The 24,967-nt window shown below is 54.0% G+C and overlaps 2 protein-coding genes across 3 annotated transcripts in view; both read left to right on the plus strand.

Moving 5' to 3' along the window:
- Positions 1-5,992, plus strand: part of LOC125448759 (calpain-5-like) — a 23,700-nt gene extending 17,708 nt beyond the window's left edge. The window contains exons 7-9 of the mRNA XM_059642574.1: positions 3,017-3,082; positions 3,707-3,713; positions 5,949-5,992. Coding sequence (XP_059498557.1) covers positions 3,017-3,082; positions 3,707-3,713; positions 5,949-5,992 — 117 coding nt within the window. The remainder of the gene's footprint in view (positions 1-3,016; positions 3,083-3,706; positions 3,714-5,948) is intronic.
- Positions 5,654-20,235, plus strand: LOC125448758 (programmed cell death protein 10-like). Of its 2 annotated transcripts, XM_059642637.1 has the most exons (8): positions 5,654-6,102; positions 6,946-7,025; positions 7,812-7,865; positions 12,816-12,939; positions 15,850-15,982; positions 16,290-16,368; positions 17,041-17,123; positions 18,880-20,235. In XM_059642637.1, the coding sequence occupies exons 2-8, from the start codon at positions 6,951-6,953 to the stop codon at positions 18,959-18,961; spliced, it is 630 nt and encodes a 209-aa protein (XP_059498620.1). In that variant the 5' UTR covers positions 5,654-6,102; positions 6,946-6,950; the 3' UTR covers positions 18,962-20,235. The 2 variants fall into 2 exon arrangements, with proteins under 2 accessions (XP_059498620.1, XP_059498619.1); XM_059642636.1 differs by lacking the exon at positions 6,946-7,025 and having other exon boundaries at positions 5,656-6,102.
- The last annotated feature ends 4,732 nt before the right edge of the window (positions 20,236-24,967 follow it).

Here is a 24,967-nt window from a genome sequence, read left to right on the forward strand (position 1 = left end):
CCTCTCTCCCCCCCCCCTCTTCCCCCCCTCTCTTCCCCCCCTCTCTTCCCCCCCCCCCAATATAGAACCCTATCCGTTTAGACTCCCAGCAATGCAATTGCCTTATTGTCTGTTTGTGTACTGCTCTCTGCTCACATATATGCTGAGACATGTGGTTCACCTGATATCAGGGAAGGGCCACTTGTCTCAAAACACTACCTCAGTTTCTCTCACTGAGTTACTCCAGCAATTTTCTGCATCTATTTAAGTCGACCTTTTATGGAAACGACCCTCGCTGATTCATTGCCACTCACCTGGGTCTTTGCATCCAGTTCTACATGTCACACTTTGGAGAGACAGAGAGAGGGTTCAGAAAAGATGCACACAGATTCGCTCGTGGGATGTGGGCATCACTCGCTGGGCCAGTATTTGTTGCCGGTCCATAATCGTTCCTTGAACTGAGTTGGGTGGCTCACCCAGACGCTGTCGAGAGCAGTTAAGAGCCAACTGCATTAAGCATGGAGTCAGTGGGTACAGATTTCCCTCCCCAGAAGGCTTTGGTGAATCTGGTTTTAATGATTATATTTTCCCTGGTCACTAAGGCTAACTTTATTCAGATTTTATTAATCAAATTTTATATTTTGCCAACAACTATGGTGGGGTTTGAACCCAGGATCTGGAAAATTGAAAATACAGATGCTTGTGAGTCTGCTTAAACTTGTAGGTAGAGACCACTGAACAACTGAAGACGGGGTGGAAATTGTAAGAGTGAGGCTCAGAAAACAGTCTCAGGCAAACAAAAACCCATTATTGACACAAGTGCCTTTCTCGAAGCCCTTACACAGAAATCACCATGGCTATTTGCTAGTGAATTGTTAACTTTAGATGCACACAAAGTCCCTAACCCGAAAGACCCAAACTTACAAGAAATGGTAATAATATGCATAGAAATCTCTGTCGACTCACACCTTGTTAAAATGTGCAAGGCAATGTTACTCTTTGGAAACAGTCAGACAGAGAATTTGAGACTGAGAATTTTTGAGTTCAGGAAATTCTGCTTGACAACAGCCCACTGATTGGTTGAGCTGCAGAGTGTTTTTATTTTAAATGGAAGCATTTAGGTACCAAGAGTAGCAGGAGGAAAGAAATAACTCGAGGCCACAGAGAGAGAGAGAGAACACGTTGTATCTCTGTGTGGAAAAAGAATTTGGAAAAACCAAGAGAACTTTACCAGAAGGAATTTGTAAAAGGAAAGGTTATGTTCACCTGAACATCCGTTGAACTGAAGGATGACTATCATTTGACAAATACCAGTGTCTGACTGTTGTGAAAATCAAAAGCACACTGAGGAAAACAACTCTCCACCTAATTGTGTCAACATTCAATCTTCAAAATTGTGTTGGTTTTGTTTTTAATCTTTATCCAAATGTGGGGTATGTGTCTGTCATGTAACTAATTGTGACCGTGGGACAAATGTGTGTGTAACTCCCTCCTGGGTGTCCGATTCAGTATATGAACCACCCTGAGCCCCTCGATTAGATTCCAGTCTGTAACTCCTTCCCGGGTATCAGTTATTCTGTATATAAACCACCCTGAACCCTTCAATCAGATTCCAGTTTGTAACTCCCCTCCTGGGGTACCTGTTATTCTGTATATAAACCACCCCCAGCCCCTTGATCAGATTCCAGTCTGTAACTCCCTCCCGGGGTTTCTGTTACTCTATATAAACTACCCAGAATCCCCTGATTAGATTCCAGTTTGTAACTCCCTCCTGGGTATCTATTAGTCTATATATAAGCGCCCCCCCCCCCCCCAATCCTTCGATCACATTCCAGTCTGTAACTCCCTCTCAGTGATGTGTCATTCTGTATGTAAACTGCCTGGAATCCCCTGATTAGATTTAAGTCTGTAACTCCCTCCTTCCAGGTGAATGTAGGAGGTACGGTTCGTGAGTTGCAAATGGCACCAAAATTGATGTAATGGACGGCAAAGAAGTCTTACTTCAGAGTACGGTAGGACCTTGATCCGATGGGCCAAGGAGTGGTAGATGGAGTTTAATTTTGATGAATGTGAGATGTTGCACTTTGGAAAGCCAAACCAGGTCAGGACTTATACACTTAATAGTAAGGTCCTGGGGAGTATTGCTGAACAGAGACCTTGGGGTGTAGGTTCATAGTTCTGTGAAAGTGGAGTCGCAAGTAGACTGGTGAAGAAGGCAATTGGTAAGCTTGTCTTTATTGGTCAATGCATTAAGTATAGGAGTTGGGAGCGTCATGCGGATGTTATTTAGGCCACTATTGGAATACTGTTCAATTCTTCTGGTCTCCCTGCAAGAGAGTGGTGTGAAACTTGAGAGGGTTCAGAAAAGGTTTACAAGAATGTTGCCTGGTTTGGAGGGTTTGAGCTACTGGGAGAGGCTGAATAGGCCGGCACTATTTTCTCTGGAGCATTGGAGGCTGAGGGATGACCTTACGGAGGTTTATAAAATCATGAGAGGCATGGATAGGGTGAGTAAGTATGGTCTTTTCCCCAGGGTAGGGTTGTCCAAAACTAGCAGGTGTAGGTTTAAGGTGAGGGGAAAGATTTAAAAGGGGGATATTTTTCATGCATTGGTGGTGCATGTATGAAATAAGCTGTCAGAGGAAGTGGTGGAGGCTGGTACAGTTAGGCATCTGGATGGTAGTTGAATAGGAAGGCTTTAGAGGGATATGGGCCAAAAAATGCTGGAAAATGGGACTAGATTAATTTAAGATATCTGGTCGGCACAGACGAGTTGGGCTGAGGGTCAGTACAGCTCTGACTACATCCAATGCATTATTTTGTGAGTCAGATAAAGTGGTCTGGAGAGCTCTGGGGAGGTGGCAAGGGAGTTGTAGGGTGTGGGAGGATGTGGTTGGGGGAGGAGATGTTAAAGAATGTGGAATCCTGCCAACCAAAGGTAAAATCACAAATGGTGGAGCAATTGAGGTTAGGGACTTGTGAGGTGCCGGTAGGTAAGGGGGAAGGCATGATTTGAAATCAAATTGTTCCTTGACAGAGAGCAAGAGAGCCCCGGGGCTACACGAGTTCAGACAGACGTAGCCAAGATTCAATTGACCTCAAGGTGGGACAACAGACTGCAATGGTCACCTGGCAGACAATGAAAGGGACATCCTTTGCCCATTTCTCCATCTGACTTGGTTAGGGCTTATAGAATTTTACCTGATCAAGAAGCAGAATATTGATCTGAACTTCAGGACCCCAAGGTGGTGGGCGAAGATTAGCTGTAAATGATTGGCTGGAGCATTGCCATGGAGAGAGCAATGGGGTCAGGTATAACTTACTGGTTCCCAATCCATTTTGCAGCAATCCCCTCCCCTTCCAAAATCAGAAAAAAATTGGAATTTGTTCACAGGATCCCTGGGCATGAATGTCAATTGAGAAGGACAAGGGCAGCAGATACATGGGAACACCAGCCCCCTGCAAGTTCCCCTCCCCATCCCGACGTGGAAAGATATTGTCTGTTCCTGCAGTGTTGCTGGATCAGCATCCTGGAACTCACCTCCGTAAGGGCACTGTGTGGGTGTCCCTTCACCACACGCAACTGCAGTGGTTCAAGAAGGCAGCTCACCCCCCACCTTCTCCAGGGGCAATTAGGGATGGGGTAATAAATCTTGATGTAAATGCCTATGTCCTACAAATCAATTTGAAAACAAACTCCTGTGTGCTCTTGCATTCTCTCCAACAGCCCAGTGGTAAGATGAAATAAACAGATGTTTTACAGAAATAAATAACTCGTGCTGACCCAAATGTGATGATGTGTTTTATGGTATAGTGAGATGTTACAGTGGCAGAAATCAGAATTCCAATCCCCAGTTGATGAATTGAGAGATCCTATCAACATTTTGTTTCAAAGAAATACACTCAGTTGTGTAAGAACCCTATTGAGACCACACTGACCCTCCTACTCTATCCCTGTGACTCTGCGTTTCCCATGACTGGACACACACCCCTGGGCACTATGGGACAATTGAGCACGGCCAATCCACCCTAACCCGCACATCCCTGGGCACTATGGGACAATTGAGCACGGCCAATCCACCCTAACCCGCACATCCCTGGGCACTATGGGATAATTTAGCACGGCCAATCCACCCTAACCCGCACATCCCTGGGCACTACGGGACAATTTAGCACGGCCAATCCACCCTAACCTGCACATCCCTGGGCACTACGGGACAATTTAGCACGGCCAACCCACCCTAACCCACACATCCCTCGGCACTATGGGACAATTTAGCACGGCCAATCCACCCTAACCCGCACATCCCTGGGCACTACGGGACAATTTAGCACGGCCAACCCACCCTAACCCACACATCCCTGGGCACTATGGGACAATTGAGCACGGCCAATCCACCCTAACCCGCACATCCCTGGGCACTATGGGATAATTTAGCACGGCCAATCCACCCTAACCCGCACATCCCTGGGCACTACGGGACAATTTAGCACGGCCAATACACCCTAACCCGCACATCCCTGGGCACTACGGGGCAATTTAGCACGGCCAATCCACCCTAACCCGCACATCCCTGGGCACTACGGGACAATTTAGCACGGCCAATCCACCCTAACCCGCACATCCCTGGGCACTATGGGATAATTTAGCACGGCCAATCCACCCTAACCCGCACATCCCTGGGCACTACGGGACAATTTAGCACGGCCAATCCACCCTAACCCGCACATCCCTGGGCACTACGGGACAATTTAGCATGGCCAACCCACCCTAACCCGCACATCCCTGGGCACTACGGGACAATTTAGCACGGCCAATCCACCCTAACCCGCACATCCCTGGGCACTACGGGGCAATTTAGCACGGCCAATCCACCCTAACCCGCACATCCCTGGGCACTACGGGACAATTTAGCACGGCCAATCCACCCTGATCTGCACATCTTTGGACTGTCGGAGGAGACCGGAGCACCTGGAGGAAACCCACACAGACACGAGGAGAATGTGCAAACTCCACACAGACGGTTGCCCGAGGATGGAATCGAATCCAGTTCCCTAGTGCCGTGGGGCAGCAGCGCTAACCACTGAGCCACTGTACTGGCTCCAAAACAAAACCGAAGCGAACCTGCTCCAGACGTGGTGTCTCCAGCTCCTTGCACAGCCGCAATAAGAACTTTCCAACTCCAAACACGCCCTGACCTCTTTTGAGAATAATTGCCAACATTCCATGACCCTTCCTGATTCCCTGCTGCCCCCATGAACCCCTTCTTGTGTTTCTGTGGGAGCGAGCGAGTGAAATATAACCAAAAACCCATTTGGGACAAGGATACACACAGATCTGATCAGACAGAGAGAGAGAGAAACTTGAGTAGGCGGGACGCGGGTCAAAGATTTTCAGGTTAGACACTCTTTCCCATTTGGTGACGCAACTGCCAGCTGCAAGTGCCCTGCAGCCGAATGGTATCAATGTGGACTTCACCAGCTTCAAAATCTCCCCTTCCCCTACTGCATCCCAAAACCAGCCCAGTTCGTCCCCTTCCCCCACTGCACCACACAACCAGCCCAGCTCTTCCCCCCCACCCACTGCATCCCAAAACCAGTCCAACCTGTCTCTGCCTCCCTAACCTGTTCTTCCTCTCACCCATCCCTTCCTCCCACCCCAAGCCGCACCCCCATCTACCTACTAACCTCATCCCACCTCCTTGACCTGTCTGTCTTCCCTGGACTGACCTATCCCCTCCCTACCTCCCTACCTATACTCTCCTCTCCACCTATCTTCTTTTCTCTCCATCTTCGGTCCGCCTCCCCCTCTCTCCCTATTTATTCCAGTTCCCTCTCCCCATCCCCCTCTCTGATGAAGGGTCTAGGCCCGAAACGTCAGCTTTTGTGCTCCTGAGATGCTGCTTGGCCTGCTGTGTTCGTCCAGCCTCACATTTTATTATCTTGCCAGCTGATATCTTGTTCCGCAGGAGAGAGGCCGGCTTTGTCCGCGTACGGGAAACGCGGTCTCTGAAGCCGGGAGAGGCCTGGAATGGTACAGCAATGTCAAAGTCCAAAAAGGCTCAATTATTAACCTCTCCAAGCCTCGGCAGTGCACGTATCCATCTTGTCTTTCGGATTGAGGTGAGGGTGTGCCCTGTTGTGTCTTGAGGGGTTGAGTAAGGGGTGAGGACGTGGTCCCAGCCTCAATAGACTGTAACGTCCCGGGAGGCAGAGGGAGAATCTTGGTCTTGAGTCACTCACAGATGTGTGCCAGCTTTCTTACAGCGAGGGGGAGGTGGGATTGGGGGGGTTGGGGTTGGGGTGCCCATATTCCTCGCTCACCCTCTCTATTAACACCAGCCGCGAACCCCCACAATCCACCCAACAACAACAATTCTGCTGGGAATTTAAAATGTCTGAGAGCTGCTTCTGTGCGATTTGGTTCCATCACCAATCCATGTCTCCCTGTCTGCTCAGCTGTCGCCCCCCCCAAGGTGAGGGGTTGGGGTCTTAGAGAGTCATTGGGGTCAAGGGCTTGGGGAGGGGTACAGGGTTGGAGAGTCATGGGGTTGAGGGTTTGGGTTGGGGGAGGGGTATGGATGGAAGGTCATTGGGATTGGGGTTTGGGGTGGGGGGGGTTACAGGTTGGAGAGTCGGTGTGCGCGAGGAAAGCACAGGACGATCCCACAGCTGGGAGTGGCAATGGGGGTTGGGGGGTGTTAGAGGCGGAGGGAAGCCAGGGTGAGCTGTGGTCATTGGCGAAGCTCACCCCTTAGGGTCCTGATGACCCCTCCCCCCAAACCCAGTCAATACGACTTCCCCCCCGGTCACGTTTGTGCTCTCGTGGGGTCTTGCTGTGCGCCCAGTCTGGTGCTGGCTTTCCACCATTGTTGGGTGCAGGAGACAGGGTGAGATGGAGAATGTGGGCTATGCCGGTGCTATACAAATGAAAGTTCAATGTCTACTTCTTTCTCACCCCAACAGTTACCATGGCGATGGCTCCGGTTGCCACGCCGACAGTTTCCATGGCGCTCTACACCGTGTTGTATCCGGTATTCAGTGAGGTGGGGGCTCACAACACCCCGACCAGAAACCCCCTGGGGGTGGGGGCTCTCCCGATGGGAAGGAGCTACTGACGTAAACCTACCCAGACCGAGACGTGACTCCCGTCCAACACACACTCACACTCTCTCTCTCTCACACACACACACACTCACACGCTCTCTTACACACACACTCTCACACTCTCTCTCTCTCACACACACACACACACACTCACACTCTCTCTCACACACACACACACACGCACACTCACACAGTCACAGACAAGCTTGATGGCGACGATGGTCACTTTGGGTGGACACTGTGTTGGGGGTAGTCGAAGCGGGGATATGGCGGGGGGGGCAGCATGGTGAGATGAGGGGCTGGTTGGGAGGTCCAGGTGTAGGTGGGAGTTGAGATGAGGGGGTGGGTGGGAGGGCCAGGGAGGGTGGGATCGTGGAGAGGGGGTTGGGGGAGTTGGGGTGGGGTGGGGGTTGGAGGAGATGGTGTGGGGTGGGAGTATGAGATGAGGAGATGGGTGGGAGGGCTGTGGGAGGGGAGGGGTTGTGGGGTGGGGGTTGGGGGAGTTGGGGTGGGGGTGATGAGATGGTTGGGCAACACATGACAGGCGGGGGACTGGAGTGGAGGAGCCTCGAGAGGTACAGTATTGCGGGTTGGACTGAGTGGCCTGGACGGAGTGTGCTGTAACCCACCCCCGGTAGTGCCACCTCCACAGGATGGGGATGGCCTGGGCCGAGATGATGATGGTTTTATCGAGCAGCTCACCACCCAACCCTTTGCCATTTCAGCTCGAGGAGGTCGATGCAGATGCTGCTCAGACACTGAGGACAGTTTTCACTGAGGTAAGGGGGCTACAGTGTGCCATCACCAACCTCCCTCCACTCCGCTCGCATTACAGGCTTTCTCCACAGGGAGGCCTCGCAATGTCCTTCCTATCACCCTCAGAAAGGGTCTCAAAAGGGCCAAGAACAATATTCAGGCCTCTATCCTCCCTCTCCTCAGTCCCAGGCTCCAATATGTTCTCACTCCTGGGCCCCACACTGCTCTCACTCCTGGGCCCCACGCCGCTCTCACTCCTGCGCCCCACGCCGCTCTCACTCTCAGGCCCCACGCAGTCGTCACTCCCGGGCCCCACGCCGCCCTCCCTCCCGGGCCCCACGCCGCCCTCCCTCCCGCACTCCCGGGCCCCACGCCGCCCGCACTCCCGGGCCCCACGCCGCCCGCACTCCCGGGCCCCACGCCGCCCGCACTCCCGGGCCCCACGCCGCCCGCACTCCCGGGCCCCACGCCGCCCGCACTCCCGGGCCCCACGCCGCCCGCACTCCCGGGCCCCACGCCGCCCTCACTCCCAGGCCCCACGCCGCCCTCACTCCCAGGCCCCACGCTGCCCTCGCTCATAGGCTTCACTCTCTCACTTCTCACCGAGGCCTCACTCTGAACCTTCACTCTTGGTTCATTTCTGCAACTCACTCTGAATCTTGAGAGTAGCCCCCGGGCTTTCTCTGTCTCCGACCCTGCGGCCTCTCTCTATCCCTCATTCACTATCTCTCGATCACTCTCTCACTCCCTCTGCATGACATTCAGGCCTCAAACTTACTCCCAACACAAGGCCTCTTTCTCTCTCTCTCTCTCTGGGCCTCTCAGCCTGGAACAAAGCCTTGCTATGTTCCACTCCCAGGCATCTTGTATTTCAGCCCCCTGCCTCTTTCCCTCAACTAAGGCATCAGCCTGACTCCTAGGCCTGATGCTGTACTGGAGGTCTCTATTTCTCTGTATCTTGCTCCTAGGTGTCTTCATCACAAAATTATAGAATCCCTGCAGTCTGGAAACAGGCCATTTGGTCCAACACGTCCACACTTCCCCTTCGAAGAGCATCCCACCCGGACCCATTCCCCTACCCCTGCAATTCCCAGGTCCAACCCACACATCCCTGGGCACTACGGGACAATTTAGCACGGCCAACCCACCCTAACCCGCACATCCCTGGGCACTACGGGACAATATAGCACGGCCAACCCACCCTAACCTGCACATCCCTGGGCACGACGGGACAATTTAGCACGGCCAATCCACCCTAACCCGCACATCCCTGGGCACTACGAGACAATTTAGCATGGCCAACCCACCCTAACCCGCACATCCGTGGGCACTATGGGACAATTTAGCACGGCCAATCCACCCTAACCCCCACATCCCTGGGCACTACGAGACAATTTAGCACGGCCAACCCACCCTAACCCGCACATCCCTGGACACTATGGGACAATTTAGCACGGCCAACCCACCCTAACCCGCACATCCCTGGGCACTACAGGACAATTTAGCACGGCCAATCCACCCTAACCCGCACATCCCTGGGCACTACGGGACAATTTAGCACGGCCAACCCACCCTAACCTGCAGATAAGGCATTTGATAAGGTTCCCCATGGTAGGCTCATTCAGAAGGTCAGGAGGAATGGGATACAGGGGAACTTAGCTGCTTGGATACAGAATTGGCTGGCCAACAGAAGACAGCGAGTGGTAGTAGAAGGAAAATATTCTGCCTGGAAGTCAGTGGTGAGTGGGGTTCCACAGGGCTCTGTCCTTGGGCCTCTACTGTTTGTAATTTTTATTAATGACTTGGAGGAGGGGATTGAAGGATGGGTCAGCAAGTTTGCAGACGACACAAAGGTCGGAGGTGTCGTTGACAGTATAGAGGGCTGTTGTAGGCTGCAGCAGGACATTGACAGGATGCAGAGATGGGCTGAGAGGTGGCAGATGGAGTTCAACCTGGATAAATGCGAGGTGATGCATTTTGGAAGGTCGAACTTGATAGCTGAGTACAGGATTAAGGATAGGATTCTTGGCAGTGTGGAGGAACAGAGGGATCTTGGTGTGCAGATACATAGATCCCTTAAAATGGCCACCCAAGTGAACAGGGTTGTTAAGAAAGCATATGGTGTTTTGGCTTTCATTAACAGGGGGATTGAGTTTAAGAGTCGTGAGATCTTGTTGCAGCTCTATAAAACTTTGGTTAGACCGCACTTGGAATACTGCGTCCAGTTCTGGTCGCCCTATTATAGGAAAGACGTGGATGCTTTGGAGAGGGTTCAGAGGAGGTTTACCAGGATGCTGCCTGGACTGGAGGGCTTATCTTATGAAGAGAGGTTGACTGAGCTCGGTCTCTTTTCATTGGAGAAAAGGAGGAGGAGAGGGGACCTAATTGAGGTATACAAGATAATGAGAGGCATAGATAGAGTTGATAGCCAGAGACTATTTCCTTGGGCAGAAATGGCTAGCACGAGGGGCCATAGTTTTAAGCTGGTTGATGGAAAGTATAGAGGGGATGTCAGAGGCGGGTTCTTTACACAGAGAGTTGTGAGAGCATGGAATGCGTTGCCAGCAGCAGTTGTGGAAGCAAGGTCATTGGGGTCATTTAAGAGACTGCTGGACATGCATATGGTCACAGAAATTTGAGGGTGCATACATGAGGATCAATGGTCGGCACAACATTGTGGGCTGAAGGGCCTGTTCTGTGCTGTACTGTTCTATGTTCTATGTTCTATCCCTGGGCACTATGGGACAATTTAGCACGGCCAATCCATCCTAACCCGCACATCCCTGGGCACTATGGGACAATTTAGCACAGCCAGTCCACCCTAACCCGCACATCCCTGGGCACTATGGGACAATTTAGCACGGCCAACCCATCCTAACCCGCACATCGCTGGGCACTATGGGACAATTAAGCACGGCCAACCCATCCTAACCCGCACATCCCTGGGCACTATGGGACAATTTAGCACGGCCAATCCACCCTAACCCGCACATCCCTGGGCACTATGGGACAATTTAGCATGGCCAATCCACCCTAACCCGCACATCCCTGTGCACTACGGGACAATTTAGCATGGCCAATCCACCCTAACCCACACATCCCTGGGCACTACGGGAGAATTTAGCACGGCCAACCCACCCTAACCCGCACATCCCTGGGCACTACGGGACAATTTAGCACGGCCAATCCACCCTAACCCGCACATCCCTGGGCACTACGGGACAATTTAGCACGGCCAATCCACCCTAACCCGCACATCCCTGGGCACTATGGGACAATTTAGCACGGCCAACCCACCCTAACCTGCACATCCCTGGACACTACGGGACAATTTAGCACGGCCAATCCACCCTAACCCACACATCTTTGGGCTGTGGGAGGAAAGCCACGCAGACACGGGGAGAACATGCAAACTCCACACAGACAGCCCAAGTGAGGATCGAACCTGAGTCGTTGGCACCGTGAGGTGGTAGTCATTTTTTTGAGTGTTCTTAATTAAAAGAGTCCATAACCATGTTAATGACACTGTTAAGGTAATTAGCCATTTCTATTACAGAGTGACAGCCCTCGATACCAAGGCTGCTTTTGACCGAGTGTGGCATCAAGGAGACGGGGAAAACTGGAATCAATGGGCACCAGGGGGCAAATGCACCGCTGGTTGGAGTCCTACCTGGCACATAGGAAGATGGTTGTGGGAGGGCAGTCATCTCGGCTCCAGGATATCTCCGCAGGAGTTCCTCAGGGTAGTGTCCTCGACCCAACCATCTTCAGCTGCTTCATCAATGAACTTCCCTCCATCATAACATCAGAAGTGGGAATGCTCACCGATGATCGCACAATGTTCAGCATCATATGTGACTCCTCAGATACAGAAGCTGTCCGTGTCCAAATGCAGCAAGATATGGACAATACCCAGGTTTGGGGTGACAAGTGAAATTTGTGCCACACAAATGCCAGGCTGTGACCATCACCCATAAGAGATAATCTAACCACTGTCCCCTTGACATTCAACAGTGTTACCATCACTGAATCCCCCCACTATCAACATCCTGGGAGTTACCATTGACCAGAAACTCACCTGGACCCACCACATAAACACAGCGGCTACAAGAGCAGGTCAGAGGCTGGGAATCCTGCAGCGAGTAACTCCCCTCCTGACTCCCCCCCCCCCCCACAAAGCCTGTCCCACCATCGACAAGGCAGGAGGGTGAGGGAATACCCCCCACTTTACCCTGGATGGGGGCAGCTCCAACAACACTCAGGAAGCTCGACACCCTCCAGGACAAAGCAGCTCCCCCCCCCGCTCGATTGGCACAGACAACCCTGTACCCCCCACCCACTGACGCTCAGTCGCAGCAGTGTGTACCATCTACAAGATGCTCTGCAGAAACTCACCAAAGATCCTCAGGCAGCACCTTCTGAACCCACGACCCACTTCCACCCAGAAGGACAAGGGGCAGCAGGTACAGGGGTATTGTCCATATCTTGCTGCATTTGGACACAGACAGCTTCTGTATCTGAGGAGTCACATATGATGCTGAACATTGTGCGATCATCGGTGAGCATTTCCACTTCTGACATTATGATGGAGGGAAGGTCATGGATGAAGCAGTTGAAGATGGTTGGGCCGAGGACACTACCCTGAGGAACTCCTGCGGAGATATCCTGGAGCCGAGATGACTGCCCTCCCACAACCATCTTCCTATGTGCCAGGTAGGACTCCAACCAGCGGAGAGTTTGCCCCCCTGATGCCCACTGATTCCAGTTTTCCCCATCTCCTTGATGCCACACTCGGTCGAATGATGATGGAGAGGGAAGGAACTGAGCGCTGTGTTCTGTTCACTGTCGGGGAGCTGGATCAGTGACAGAAGCCTCTCCACATGTGAAGGATGGCTGACAGGACACCAGCTCTGCTCGGGGTATCTCGGGACTCAGTGACAGCCTGTTTTCGATGTTGTGTGTTTTGAATAAAGGCCGAGGTGAAGAGCCCAGGGCTGTGCCAGAATGTGCTCCTGAAAATCCTGGAGCAGGACAGCGTGGATGTGGATGTGAGCTACACTGAGGCACTGCTTCGCATGTCAGCTCGGGATGCAGAAGGTGGGCCAGTGGGAGAGTGAGCATGTGACCGTGCACGTGTGTGAGTGAGCGTGTACGTGTGTGTGTGTGTGTCTGTGTGTGCACACAAGTGTGTGTGTGTGTAGGAGTCTGTTTCTGTGTGTGTGTGTGTGTGTGCATGCGTGTGTGTGAGTAAGCGTGTGTCTGTGTATGTGTGGGTGTGTGTAGGCGTGTGTGTAAGTGTGAGTGTCTGAGAGTGTGTGAGTATATGTGTCTGTGTGTGTCTGAGAGTGCATGTGAGAGTGTGTGAGCGTGTCAGTGTGTGTCTGAGAGTGTGTGTGTGAGAGAGACTGTTTGTGCATGTGTGGATATGTGTGTGTGTTTGAGTGTGTGTGAGTATGTGTGAGTTTGTGTGTGTGTGTGTGAGAGAGTGTGTGTGTCTGTGAGAGAGTGTGTGTGTGTGTGTGTGAGCGTATTGTGAGTGCGCCTGAGAGTGCGTGTTTGTGAGTGTAAGTGTGAGCGTGTGTGTGCGTGTGAGAGTGTGTAGATGTGTGTGTGTGAGTTTGAGTGTGTGGGTGGGTGTGGGTGTCAGTGAGTGTGTGTGAGAGTGTGTGTGAGAGTGTGTGTGTGTGAGACAGTGTGTTCATGTGTGGATATGAGTGTGTGTTTGAGTGTATGGGTGGGTGTGGGTGTCTGTGTGCGTGTGGGTGTGTGTGAGTATGCTTGAGTGTGTGCATGAATATGTGTAAGTTTGTGTGAATGTGTGTGGGAGTGTATGTGTGAGAGTGTGTGTGTGTGTGTATCAGTGTGTATGTGAGAGTGCATCTGAGAGTGTGTGTTTGTGAGTGTAAGTGTAAACGTGTGTGGGTGTGTGCATGTGTGTGAGAGTGTGTAGATGTGTGTGTGTGGGTGGGTGTGGGTGGATGCGGGTGTCTGTGAGGGTGTGTGTGTTTGTGTAAGTGTTAGCGAGTTTTGAGAAGATTTGTAGCTCAGGTTGAGGTTCTGGATGTGAGTTTGCTCGCTGAGCTGGAAGGTTAGTTTTCAGACGTTTCGTCACCATTCTCGGTAACATCAGTGAGCCTCCGACGAAGCGCTGGTGTTATGTCCCGCTTTCTATTTATGTGTAAGTGTGTGTGTGAGTGAGTGAGTATGTGTGAGTGTGTGTGTGTGCATGTGTGTGAGATTGTGTGTGAGTGCGTGTAAGAACGTGTGTGTGTGTCTGTGAGTGCATGTGAGAGTGTGTGTGTGTGTGTGTGTGTGGATGTGTGTGAGAGTGTGTGTGTGTGTGTGTGTGTGGATGTGTGTGAGAGTGTGTGTGTCTGAGAGTGTGTGTGTGTGTGTGAGAATGTGGCTGTGTGTGTGTGGCTGTGTGGCTGTGTCTGTGTGTGTGTGTCTGTGTGTGTGTGTCTGTGTGTGTCTGTGTGTGTGTGTCTGTGTGTGTGTGTCTGTGTGTGTGTGTCTGTGTGTGTGTCTGTGTGTGTGTGTGAGAGAGAGTGAGAGTGTGTGCGCGCGAGAGTGTGTGTGCGCGCGAGAGTGTGTGTGCGCGCGAGAGTGTGTGTGCGCGCGAGAGTGTGTGTGCGCGCGAGAGTGTGTGCGCGCGCGAGACAGTCCCTCAGGGCACTACACCACTCGGGACTGCAGTGTTTCAAGAAGGCAGCTCCGCCCCGCCATCTCCGGGGGCGGTTAGGGACAGAGTGCCAGCTCCCTGCCTTACTGCAATATTACTGCATTACAGGGTCCCCTAACCATGACTGTGCGTGCACCTGGGAACTCCACAGTAACCAGAACCTCTCACCCTCTCTCTCTCTCTGTTCCTCTCGCCCTCTCTCTCTGACCCTCCCACCCTCTTTCTCTGCCCCCCCTCTTTCTCTGCCCCCCCTCTCTCTCTGACTCTCTCGCCCTCTCTCTCGCCCTCTCTCTCGCCCTCTCTCTCGCCCTCTCTCTCGCCCTCTCTCTCTGACCCTCTCGCCCTCTCTCTCTGACCCTCTCGCCCTCTCTCTCTGACCCTCTTTCTCTGCCCCCCCTCTTTCTCTGCCCCCCCTCTCTCTCTGACCCTCTCGCCCTCTCTCTCTCTCACTCTCTCTGACCCTCTCGCCCTCTCTCTCTGACCCTCTCGCCCTCTCTCTCTGACCCTCTTTCTCTGCCTCCCCTCTTTCTCTGCCCCCCCTCTCTCTCTGACCCTCTCGCCCTCTCTCTCTGACCCTCTCGCCCTCTCTCTCTGCCCATCTCGCCCTCTCTCTCGCCCTCTCTCTCTGACCCTCTCGCCCTCTCTCTCTGACCCTCTCGCCCTCTCTCTCTGCCCATCTCACCCTCTCTCTCTGTCCCTCTCACCCTCTCTTTCTCTCTCTCTCTAACCCTCTCGCTGTCTCTCTCTCTATCCTTCTCGCCCTCCCTCTCTCTTTTCCTCTCATCCTCTTTCTCTCTGACCCTTTCCCCCTCCTTCTCTCTGACCGTCTCGTCCTCTCTGTCTCTCTGACCCTCTCACCCTCTCTGTCTGTCCCTCTCTCCCTCTCTCTCTCTGTCCCTCTCGCCCTCTCTCTCACACTCTCTCTGTCCTTCTCGCCCTCTCTCTGACACTCTGTCTGACATCTCGCCCTCTCTCTCTCACTCTCTCTGACCCTCTCGCCCTCTCTCTCTCACTCTCTCTGACCCTCTCGCCCTCTCTCTCTCTCTCGCTCTCTGACCCTCTCGTCCTCTCTCTCTCTCTGACCCTCTCGCCCTCCCTCTCTCTCCCTCTGACCCTCTCGTCCTCTCTCTCTCTCTGTTCCTCTCATCCTCTCTCTCTGACCCTCTTGCCCACTCTCTCACACTCTCTCTGTTCCTCTCGTCCTCCCTCTCTGTCCGTCTCACCCTCTCTCTCTGACCCTCTCTCTGTCTGTCTTCGCCCCATGTCTTTTTCTATGTACCCCCCTCTCCCTCTCTGTCTCCCTCTGTCTGTCCCTGTCTGTCTAGGTCCCCTCGATGAGGCCGGTGATGGAGTGAGCGAGATGTCGGGATTGCTGGAGAAGGGTCAGGCCCTGAGGAAGGCCCTGAGCACGATCGTGGACAGCATTAACCAGCGAGAGCTCTTCATCGAGACCATCAGGTCCGTCCCTCTCTCCGTCCGTGTGGTCCGTGTACACCTCACCCCAGCCCCTGGGGCGAGGTGTGGCGCTAACCTGGAGTAGGGATGGGGTGGGGGTGGGGGGTTCTGCCCCCAGATGGGGCCAGGATTTACTCCTCACCGTTTCTGAAAACACAAAGGTGTAATAATCCAAGCAACCAGCAAAACAAACAGGACACACGGTGGGATCTTGCTGTGCACGTGTTACGGGGGATGTGCCAGGAGCCATGTGAATGAAATCCAGTGAGTTGGGGGGCTGAGCGTGTGTTTTCTTTTCGTTCTCCCTCAGGGACTCGGGCTCAGCGATGAGGGATTTCCTGGTGACAGCGTCCGATCTGATCCTGGGCTCCCCCACGGAGAGGCGCCAGGTACCACCCGCTGTGGGGGTGGGGGAGGTAAAGGGGGGCCTTGGCCAGGCTGCTAGGGAGCACACCACCGCCCAGCTCCCACCATCCACCGCCCAGCTCCCCCCAACCCACCGCCCAGCTCCCCCCGACCTACCGCCCAGCTCCCCCCGACCTACCGCCCAGCTCCCCCCGACCCACCGCCCAGCTCCCCCCGACCCACCGCCCAGCTCCCCCCGACCCACCGCCCAGCTCCCACCGCCCACCACCCAGCTCCCATTGTGCAGCTCCCCCAACCCACTGCCCGGCTCCTACCGCCCAGCTCCCACTGCCCTTCGTCCATCTCCCAGCTCCCACTGCCCATCCCCCAGCTCCCACACAGACTGATGTGGCTGGGGGTGGCGAAGTGGGATGGGTGGGGTGGGGGATGTGCCTGGGGTTTGGACCCACTGTACACATTCAGTTCCACACTGGCCCTCAAGGAACATTCCACCCCCCTACTCCCGCCACCCCCTGCAAAACCTCCCCCTCTCTGCCCCTCTCTCTGTCTCTGCCTGCCCCTCTCTCTCTCACTCCCTCTCTCTCTCACACACACACTCTCTCTGTCTCTCCCCGCTCTCCCTCTTTCTCCAATCCCCCACCTCCCTCCCCAACCCCCCCGGGCTCGGTGCGAGTCAGTTACTGTTTGTGTTGCAGGAGCTGAGCCACAGGGAGAGAGAGTTTGTCGCTACCTCCAAAGCATTCAGGAACACAGTGAAGAAACATTTCAGTGAGCCACGGTGAGGTTTCTGTGTTTGTTCTCATTTGTTGCTCATGGTGTCAAAGACCCCCCCCCCCCGCCCCCACCCCCCACCTCATTCCCCAAGGTACAGGCCACCTCTGCACATGGCTTGCAGTGGTATCCGGCTCTTCAACTGCAGGAAGCGTCGCACTCCCACTCGTTTTGACCTCTCCCAGCTCGAAACTTGTTGCTTTTACCTTAATTTCCAAAAGAAAAGGGAGGCTCTGCTGTTATTTGTCATGCTCCCTTCCCTGCCCCCCCTGCACAGCAAGATCCCATGAGCAGGTGCAACACCGCGCCCTGGGGAGGGGGCATGCCGACAAGGCCGCGCTCCCGTGGTGTCGCCACGGGCCGAAGGGCCTGTTTCTCTGTTGTCCCACTCCGACCCCGCAGCGCTCCGAGAGTTGGAGGCCTGGTCGCTGGAAAGGGATGAGATCCCACTGGCCTTCTCACTCTGGTGGTGGCGGGGGGGGGGGTGGGTGAAGAGGGGGAGGGGTACAGCTCAGCCCTGCCCCATACACCCTGCCCCTCACTCACCCCCACCCCATACACCCCACCCCCTCACTCACCCCCACCCCATACACCCCAGCCCCTCACTGAACCCCACCCCATACACCCCACCCCCTCACTCACCCTCACTCACCCCCAACCCTACCCCCACCTCCTCACTCACTCCCACCCCCACCTCACACCCCCTCACTCACCTACACCCTGACCACACAACCCCTCACTCACCCCCACCCCATACACCCCTGCCCCTCACTGAACCCCACCCCATACACCCCACCCCCTCACTCACCCCCACTCCATACACCCCACTCCCTCACTCACCCCCAACCCCACCCCCACCTCCTCACTCCCACCCCCACCTCACACCCCCTCACTCACCCACACCCCGACCCCACAACCCCTCACTCACCTCCATCTCTAACCCCCTCTCCGTCTGAGGAGTAGGGGGGTGCGGTTGGATGGTTTTGCCGATGAGATTATCTTGTGCTCTGAATTCAGACTGTGACAGGAAAAGCACGGGGGGGTGGGGGAGGTGGGGGTTCCTTGCAGGACTCTTTAGTAACAGCGTTAACGCAGTGTGGAGCTGGATGGACACAGCAGGCCAAGCAGCACCAGAGGGGCAGTAAGGCTGACGTTTCGGGCCTAGACCCTTCAGAAAAATATAGCAGTTCCTCCTACCTCTGAAACAATTTTAACCCCACTGCGGAGCCATTCCTCCCATCTCCACTGCTGCTATCACTCTGTCCCTCACAACTGCACCCTCACCCCCCCCCCCCCCCCCCCACTGACGCTGTGACTGTCTAATGCCCTGGTGGGGCGGCTGGGCCCACACAGAGAGGCAATCCGTCTTAAGACATGGAACCATTACACTACCCCGAGCTCTACGACAGAGCCCGCTCCCCCTCAATGCCCCCCTGCCAACCCCGAGCAGCCCCCCGACCATCGATTGCCTTCCTTCTTCCAAGGAAGAACGCACGTGGCATTGGACGGAAGGTTTTGTTGCCCTCTGTCGATCCCTAATTGCAAAACCCCAAGCTGGCTCCGCAGTGGGGTTAAAATTGTTTCAGAGGTAGGAGGAACTGCTATATTTTTCTGAAGGGTCTACGCCCGAAGCGTCAGCCTTCCTGCCCCCCTGGTGCTGCTCGGCTGCTGTGTCCATCAAGCTCTACGCTGTGTTATCTCTGATTCTCCAGCATCTGCAAATCCTACTGTCTCTGGTAACAGTGATGTCTTTGTTGTGGCAGGAACACTGATGTCATCGTTGGGGCTCTGACCCTCATACACCAGCTCAATCTGCTGGCGCAGGCCTTTACCAGGCTTTGGTAAACTCTCGCCTAGACCCAGCCTCTGATCCGAAGCCATTTTTATACAGCGAGGGCCACGGAGTTAGTGAGGGAAACACTTCCCAACCCACAAGTGCTGCAATTGACGTTAAACCGGCCTGCGGCTTCTCCCTGTCCATTCCCACTGCACTGCTCAGCTCATCGACTGCGGAAGCCTTCGTCCAGTTGCCTTGTTTGCTCCCTCTGGCCTCACTGTGCCCGTGGGGAATTGGAGATTGACTGAACATCGCTCCCAGCTCCTGTATGAGACGCTAATATCCACCTTCCTCATGTCCAAATCCCTCCACACCTCTGTCACACCTCCCTATCCCTGCCAACCCCTCCAGCCCCCTACACCATCTCCCTATCCCTGACAACCCCTCCAGCCCCTCCCCATCTCTGTCACCCCCTCCAGCTCCTACACCCCCTCCCTATCTCTGTCACCCCCTCCTGTCCCTACAACCTCTCCCTATCACCCCCTCCAGCCCCTACACCCTTCCCTATCTCTGTAACCCCCTCCATCCCCTACCCCCCTCCTGAACTCTGTACCCCTCCAGCCCCTACACCCTCTCCCTATCCCTGTCAATCCCTCCAGCCCCTACACCCCCTCCCTATCTCTGTCACCCCCTCCAACCTCTACACCCCCTCCCCATCTCTGTCACCCCCTCCCTATCTCTGTCACCCCCTCCATCCCCTCCCTATCTCTGTCACCCCCTCCAGCCCCTACCCCCCTCCTGAACTCTGTACCCCTCCAGCCCCTACACCCTCTCCCTATCCCTGTCAATCCCTCCAGCCCCTACACCCCCTCCCTATCTCTGTCACCCCCTCCAACCTCTACACCCCCTCCCCATCTCTGTCACCCCCTCCAACCCCTACACCCCCTCCCTATCTCTGTCACCCCCTCCATCCCCTCCCTATCTCTGTCACCCCCTCCAGCCCCTATGCCTCCTCCCCATCTCTGTCACCCCCTCCATCCCCTCCCTATCTCTGTCACCCCCTCCAATTCCAGCACCTTGACCATCCCCCGATACCCATCGTCCCACCATTGGTGGCCGTCCCCTCAGCTGCCTGAGCCCTGATCTCTGGAACTCCAGCCCTCAACCTCTCCGTCCCCTCCCACTCCTCCCTCTCTCTCCCTTCCCCTCTCTCCCCTCCTGCAGGACTGCGCTTCAATCCCATCCCTTGCCCCAAGCGCCTGATTCCCTGTCCTGCTTCTTGGAGCGCCGTGCTCTGTTTATCGGCATCCCCTCCCCTTCGGGAATGCGTGTTTCCATTAAAGGTGCTTTGTAAACATACATTGTTGTTGTTGTAATAAGCTGCACAGAACGATCCTGGCTTGCATTGAGAACATTAAGCGACACCGAGCTATCGGGGGTTGGGGGGCGGGGGGGGGGGGAGGTTTTAAGATAACGTCAAACCCACGATCACGTCCATCCAGAAGGACCAGGGGCAGCAGATATATGGGGACCCCACCCCCCTGCACGTTCCCCTTCGAGCCCCATCCCGGCCTGGAAATATTTCAGACATTCCTTTAGTGCCAGAATCCTGGAATTCCTTCCCTCAGGGGGCACTGTGTGGGCGTCCCTACACCACATGGGACTGCAGGGGTTCAAGAAGCAGCTCATCCCCACCTTGTCCAGGGGCAATTAGGGACGGGGCGATAACCGCTGGGCCCAGCCACTGACACCCATGTCCCGCGAATGGCAGAAAGAGAGACGGTCATTCTGCTTTGGACAGCGGCAATCATCGAGCTGCACAGCTCGGGAACAGGCCCTTCGACCCAACTCGTCCATGCTGACCCAGATATCCTACATTAATCTAGTCCCATTTGCCTGCATTTGGCCCCTATCCCTCTAAACCCTTCCTATCCATGTCCCCATCCAGATGCCTTTTAAATGCTGTAACTGTACCAGCCTCCACCACTTCCTCTGGCAGCTCATTCCTCACACCCATCACCCTCCGTGTGAAAAATCTGCCCCTCAGGTCCCTTTTAAATCTTTCCCCTCTCACCTTAAACTTGTGCCCCTGTAGTTTTGGACTCCCCCAACCCTGGGGAAAGGACATTGTCTATTCACCCTATCCATGCCCCTCACAGTTTTATAAACCTCTCTAAGATCAACCCTCAGCCTCTGACTAAGAAGGAAAAACAATACAGCACAGGAACAGGCCCTTCCAGCCTGTGCTGCCACATTTTGCCCTTCCAGGGCATCTGCTGGTCCAGGGTAAGTAGCCCTGGCCTCTCCCTGTAGCTCAGACCCTCCAGCATCCTCGTCAATCTTTTCTGAACCCTTTCACATTTCACAACATCCTTCCTGTAGCAGGGGGGCCAGGATTGAACGCAGTATTCCAAAAGTGGCAATCCTCCATTTAGTGGTTGCTCAATGAGCAGTGACCATTCCTCCCATCTCCACTGCTGCTATCTCTCTGTCCCTCACAACTTTCCCCCCCCCCCTCCACTGCCGTTGTGACTGTTTAATGACCTGGTGGGGCGGCTGGCCCCACACAGAGAGGCAAACAGTCATAAGACATGGAACCATTACACTACCCCGAGCTCTACGACAGAGCCTGGTCCCCCTCAATGCCCACCTCCCAACCCCGAGCAGCCCCCTCACCATCGATTGCCTTCCTTCTTCCTAGGAAGAACGCGCGTGGCATTGGATGGAAGGTTTTGTTGCCCTCTGTCGATCCCTAATTGCAAAACCCCAAACGAATGGCCATTCCTAAGGCCCTGCCAAGTGTCAGCCATATTGGATCCAGGATGTAGGCCCAATCTCCCTCCCTGTAGCTTTCCCCAATGGGCCATAGTTACCATGGTCACCGTCACTCCAACAACTGTTGCATCGTACTGCTTCCTGCTCCCCCTTGGGGCCTTTGCCGAAATTTCCTTCCAGAACGTTCTGGTCGGGAATTTCCACCTGCTGAGTAGAAGAGCAATTCCAATGGGTTTTCCTTCCAATAGTGTGTGGATGGTCATTTATTCCCAACATCCTGCATTGTTAATTTTGGGATCGGGGAAGTTAGAGAGGATGCAGGTTAGGGTGTGACTGGTTGGAACTGGCCATTGTGGTATTTTTGGGCCCGGTCACCATTAGTGACGGCCAAGAAATGTTTAGTCATCCACTCAAAATGTTCCAAGCCCTGGGCCTGGCCCAGGGACGTGACTGACTGAGGGATGGTGTGATCTGACAGGTACGGACCAAACTGTTCATGTCACACCTTCCCTAAGGGGGCAAGGTTTCCAGCCATATTTACTCCAATTAGACGCTATCTCAGTGGACCCAATCCCCTTCCCGTTCAATCCCATTTGACACAATCCCAATAGACCCAATCTCCTTCCCGTTCAATCCCACTGGACACAATTCCAATGGACCCAATCCCCTTCCTGTTCACTCCCATTGGACGCAATCACAATGGACCCAATCCCCTTCCCATTCAATCCCACTGGACACAATCCCAATGGACCCAATCCTCTTCCCGTTCACTTCCATTGGACACAATCCCAATGGACCCAATCTCCTTCTCATTCACTTCCCATTGGACACAATCCCAATAGACCCAATCTCCTTCCCGTTCAATCCCACTGGACACAATCCCAATGGACCCAATCCCCTTCCCGTTCACTCCCATTGGACACAATTCCAATGGACCAAAATCCCCTTCCTGTTCACTCCCAATGGACCCAATCTCCTTCCCGCTCACTCCCAATAGACATTATCCCAATGGACCCAATCCCCTTCCCGTTCACTCCCACTGGACACTATCCCAATGGATTCTTACCCCTTCCTATTCACTACCATTGGTCACAATCCCAATGGACCCAATCCCCTTCCTGTTCACTCCCACTGGACACTATCCCAATGGATTCTTGCCCCTTCCTATTCACTACCATTGGTCACAATCCCAATGGACCCAATCCCCTTCCTGTTCACTCCCACTGGACACTATCCCAATGGATTCTTGCCCCTTCCTATTCACTACCATTGGTCACAATCCCAATGGACCCAATCCCCTTCCTGTTCACTCCCATTGGACACAATCCCAAAGAAACCTGGCTCGTTCCCATTCAGCCCATTGTGTAGAAACCCAATGATACTTTACAGATGAAGAATTAACTGTGAAAATTTGTCACCGTGGCGATGTCTGGAGCACAGCAGTGATTTATTGTTTTGTGTCTCTATGCACAGCAAGATCCCACAAGCAGCAAAATGAGTAAAGAGCCAGATGGTGGGGTTTGAGTGAAGTTGGGCAGGAGTTTAAAAATCGGTCCCAGGGTACTGGAATAAAACTTCCCTACCCCGCTTCCTAAAACAAATCCTTATCGCAAAAGTGCAGCAAGCCCCCCGCCCCCTCAAGTGTGGGTCCCTAAGAGACAGGAGAGCATCACTATGAGGTGATAGGATTTCTGACTCAGTGACTTTGGAATTGAGCTAATGAGGAAGTTTCCCATGTTGCTTGTTTAGGCTTGACTGTGAATTAAAAATAGAAATCTAAGTCATGTTAATGAGTCCCCACACTTCCTCAATGTTGCAACAGCCTGTGTTTCAGACATGGGACCTGTTTAAAAGAAAAACCATTCAGCACAGATGGAATGAGTTCACCCAGGGGTTGGACAGAGGGAATTTTTTTCGCTTCACAGACCACTTCCTGCTTTTCAGGTTGGCAGGAGCTACATTCCAGTGGTGCTAGGTCCTGAACGGCCTGCGGAGTGCCTTTGCTTAGCTTCCCATGTACTCCTGTTGGACACAATCCCAATGGACCCCATCTCCTTCCCATGTACTCCTGTTGGACACAATCCCAATGAACCCAATCCCCTTCCCATGTACTCGTGTTGGACACAATCCCAATGGACCCAATCCCCTTCCCATGTACTCGTGTTGGACACAATCCCAATGGACCCAATCCCCTTCCCATGTACTCGTGTTGGACACAATCCCAATGGACCCAATCCCTTTCCCATGTACTCCCATTGGACACACTCCCTGCCCATTCACAGGGAGTGCAGCAGCCAATTTCTGCACAGCAAGATCCCATGATGGTCAATGGGCTAAGAGTCGACATTGTGGTCAGCGCGTGGGCTGTGGTGGCTGTAATTGGTGTTCTGCACAGCACGATCCCACTGATAATGACCCAGGTCCATTCGTTGGTTTCCTGGGTTCAACACTGACCCTGGGGACCAACCAAATGCCACTGTCCCCAAACCAGACCTGCCTTAAACACCATGGGACCTTCACCCCTAGGCCAAGGGTCTGGGACTAAAGTTTCATCAGCAAATTGCCATCCTCATTGACAAACCCCTTTATGGCCTTCTCTGCCTCCCTACTTCGGGAATCTCCTCCAGCCCCAAGATCCTCTGGGATTGTGGCTCTCCTCCAGTTCTCTTCGTGCAGCCCTGTTTCTGTCCCTCAAGCCAAATCTTCAGCTGCTGAGGGCCCAGACTCTGCAGTGTCCTCCCCTCTCCCCTTTTAAGGGGGTCCCAAAAGCGTCCCTCTTTGACCAGCCCTCAAACTGCTATCGTTAAGGCAGAAGTACTTTTATTTTGGACAATGCCCAGGTTTGGGGTGACAAGTGAAATTTGTGCCACACAAATGCCAGGCTGTGCCCATCACCCATAAGAGACAATCTAACCACTGTCTCCTCGACATTCAACGGTGTTACCATCACTGAGCCCCCCCACTATCAACATTCTGGGGTTTACCATTGACCAGAAACTCACCTGGACTCACCACATAAACACAGCGGCTACAAGAGCAGGTCAGAGGCTGGGAATCCTGCAGCGAGTAACTCCCCTCCTGACTCCCCTCCAAAGCCTGTCCCACCATCGACAAGTCAGGAGGGTGAGGGAATACCCCCCACTTTGCCCTGGATGGGGGCAGCTCCAACAACACTCAGGAAGCTCGACACCCTCCAGGACATAGCAGCGCCCCCCGCTGGATTGGCACTGACAACCCCGCACCCCCCCACCCACCGACGCTCAGTCACAGCAGTGTGTACCATCTACAAGATGCTCTGC

This window comes from Stegostoma tigrinum, chromosome 45, assembly GCF_030684315.1.
Source record: "Stegostoma tigrinum isolate sSteTig4 chromosome 45, sSteTig4.hap1, whole genome shotgun sequence".
Classification (NCBI taxonomy): Eukaryota; Metazoa; Chordata; class Chondrichthyes; order Orectolobiformes; family Stegostomatidae; genus Stegostoma; species Stegostoma tigrinum.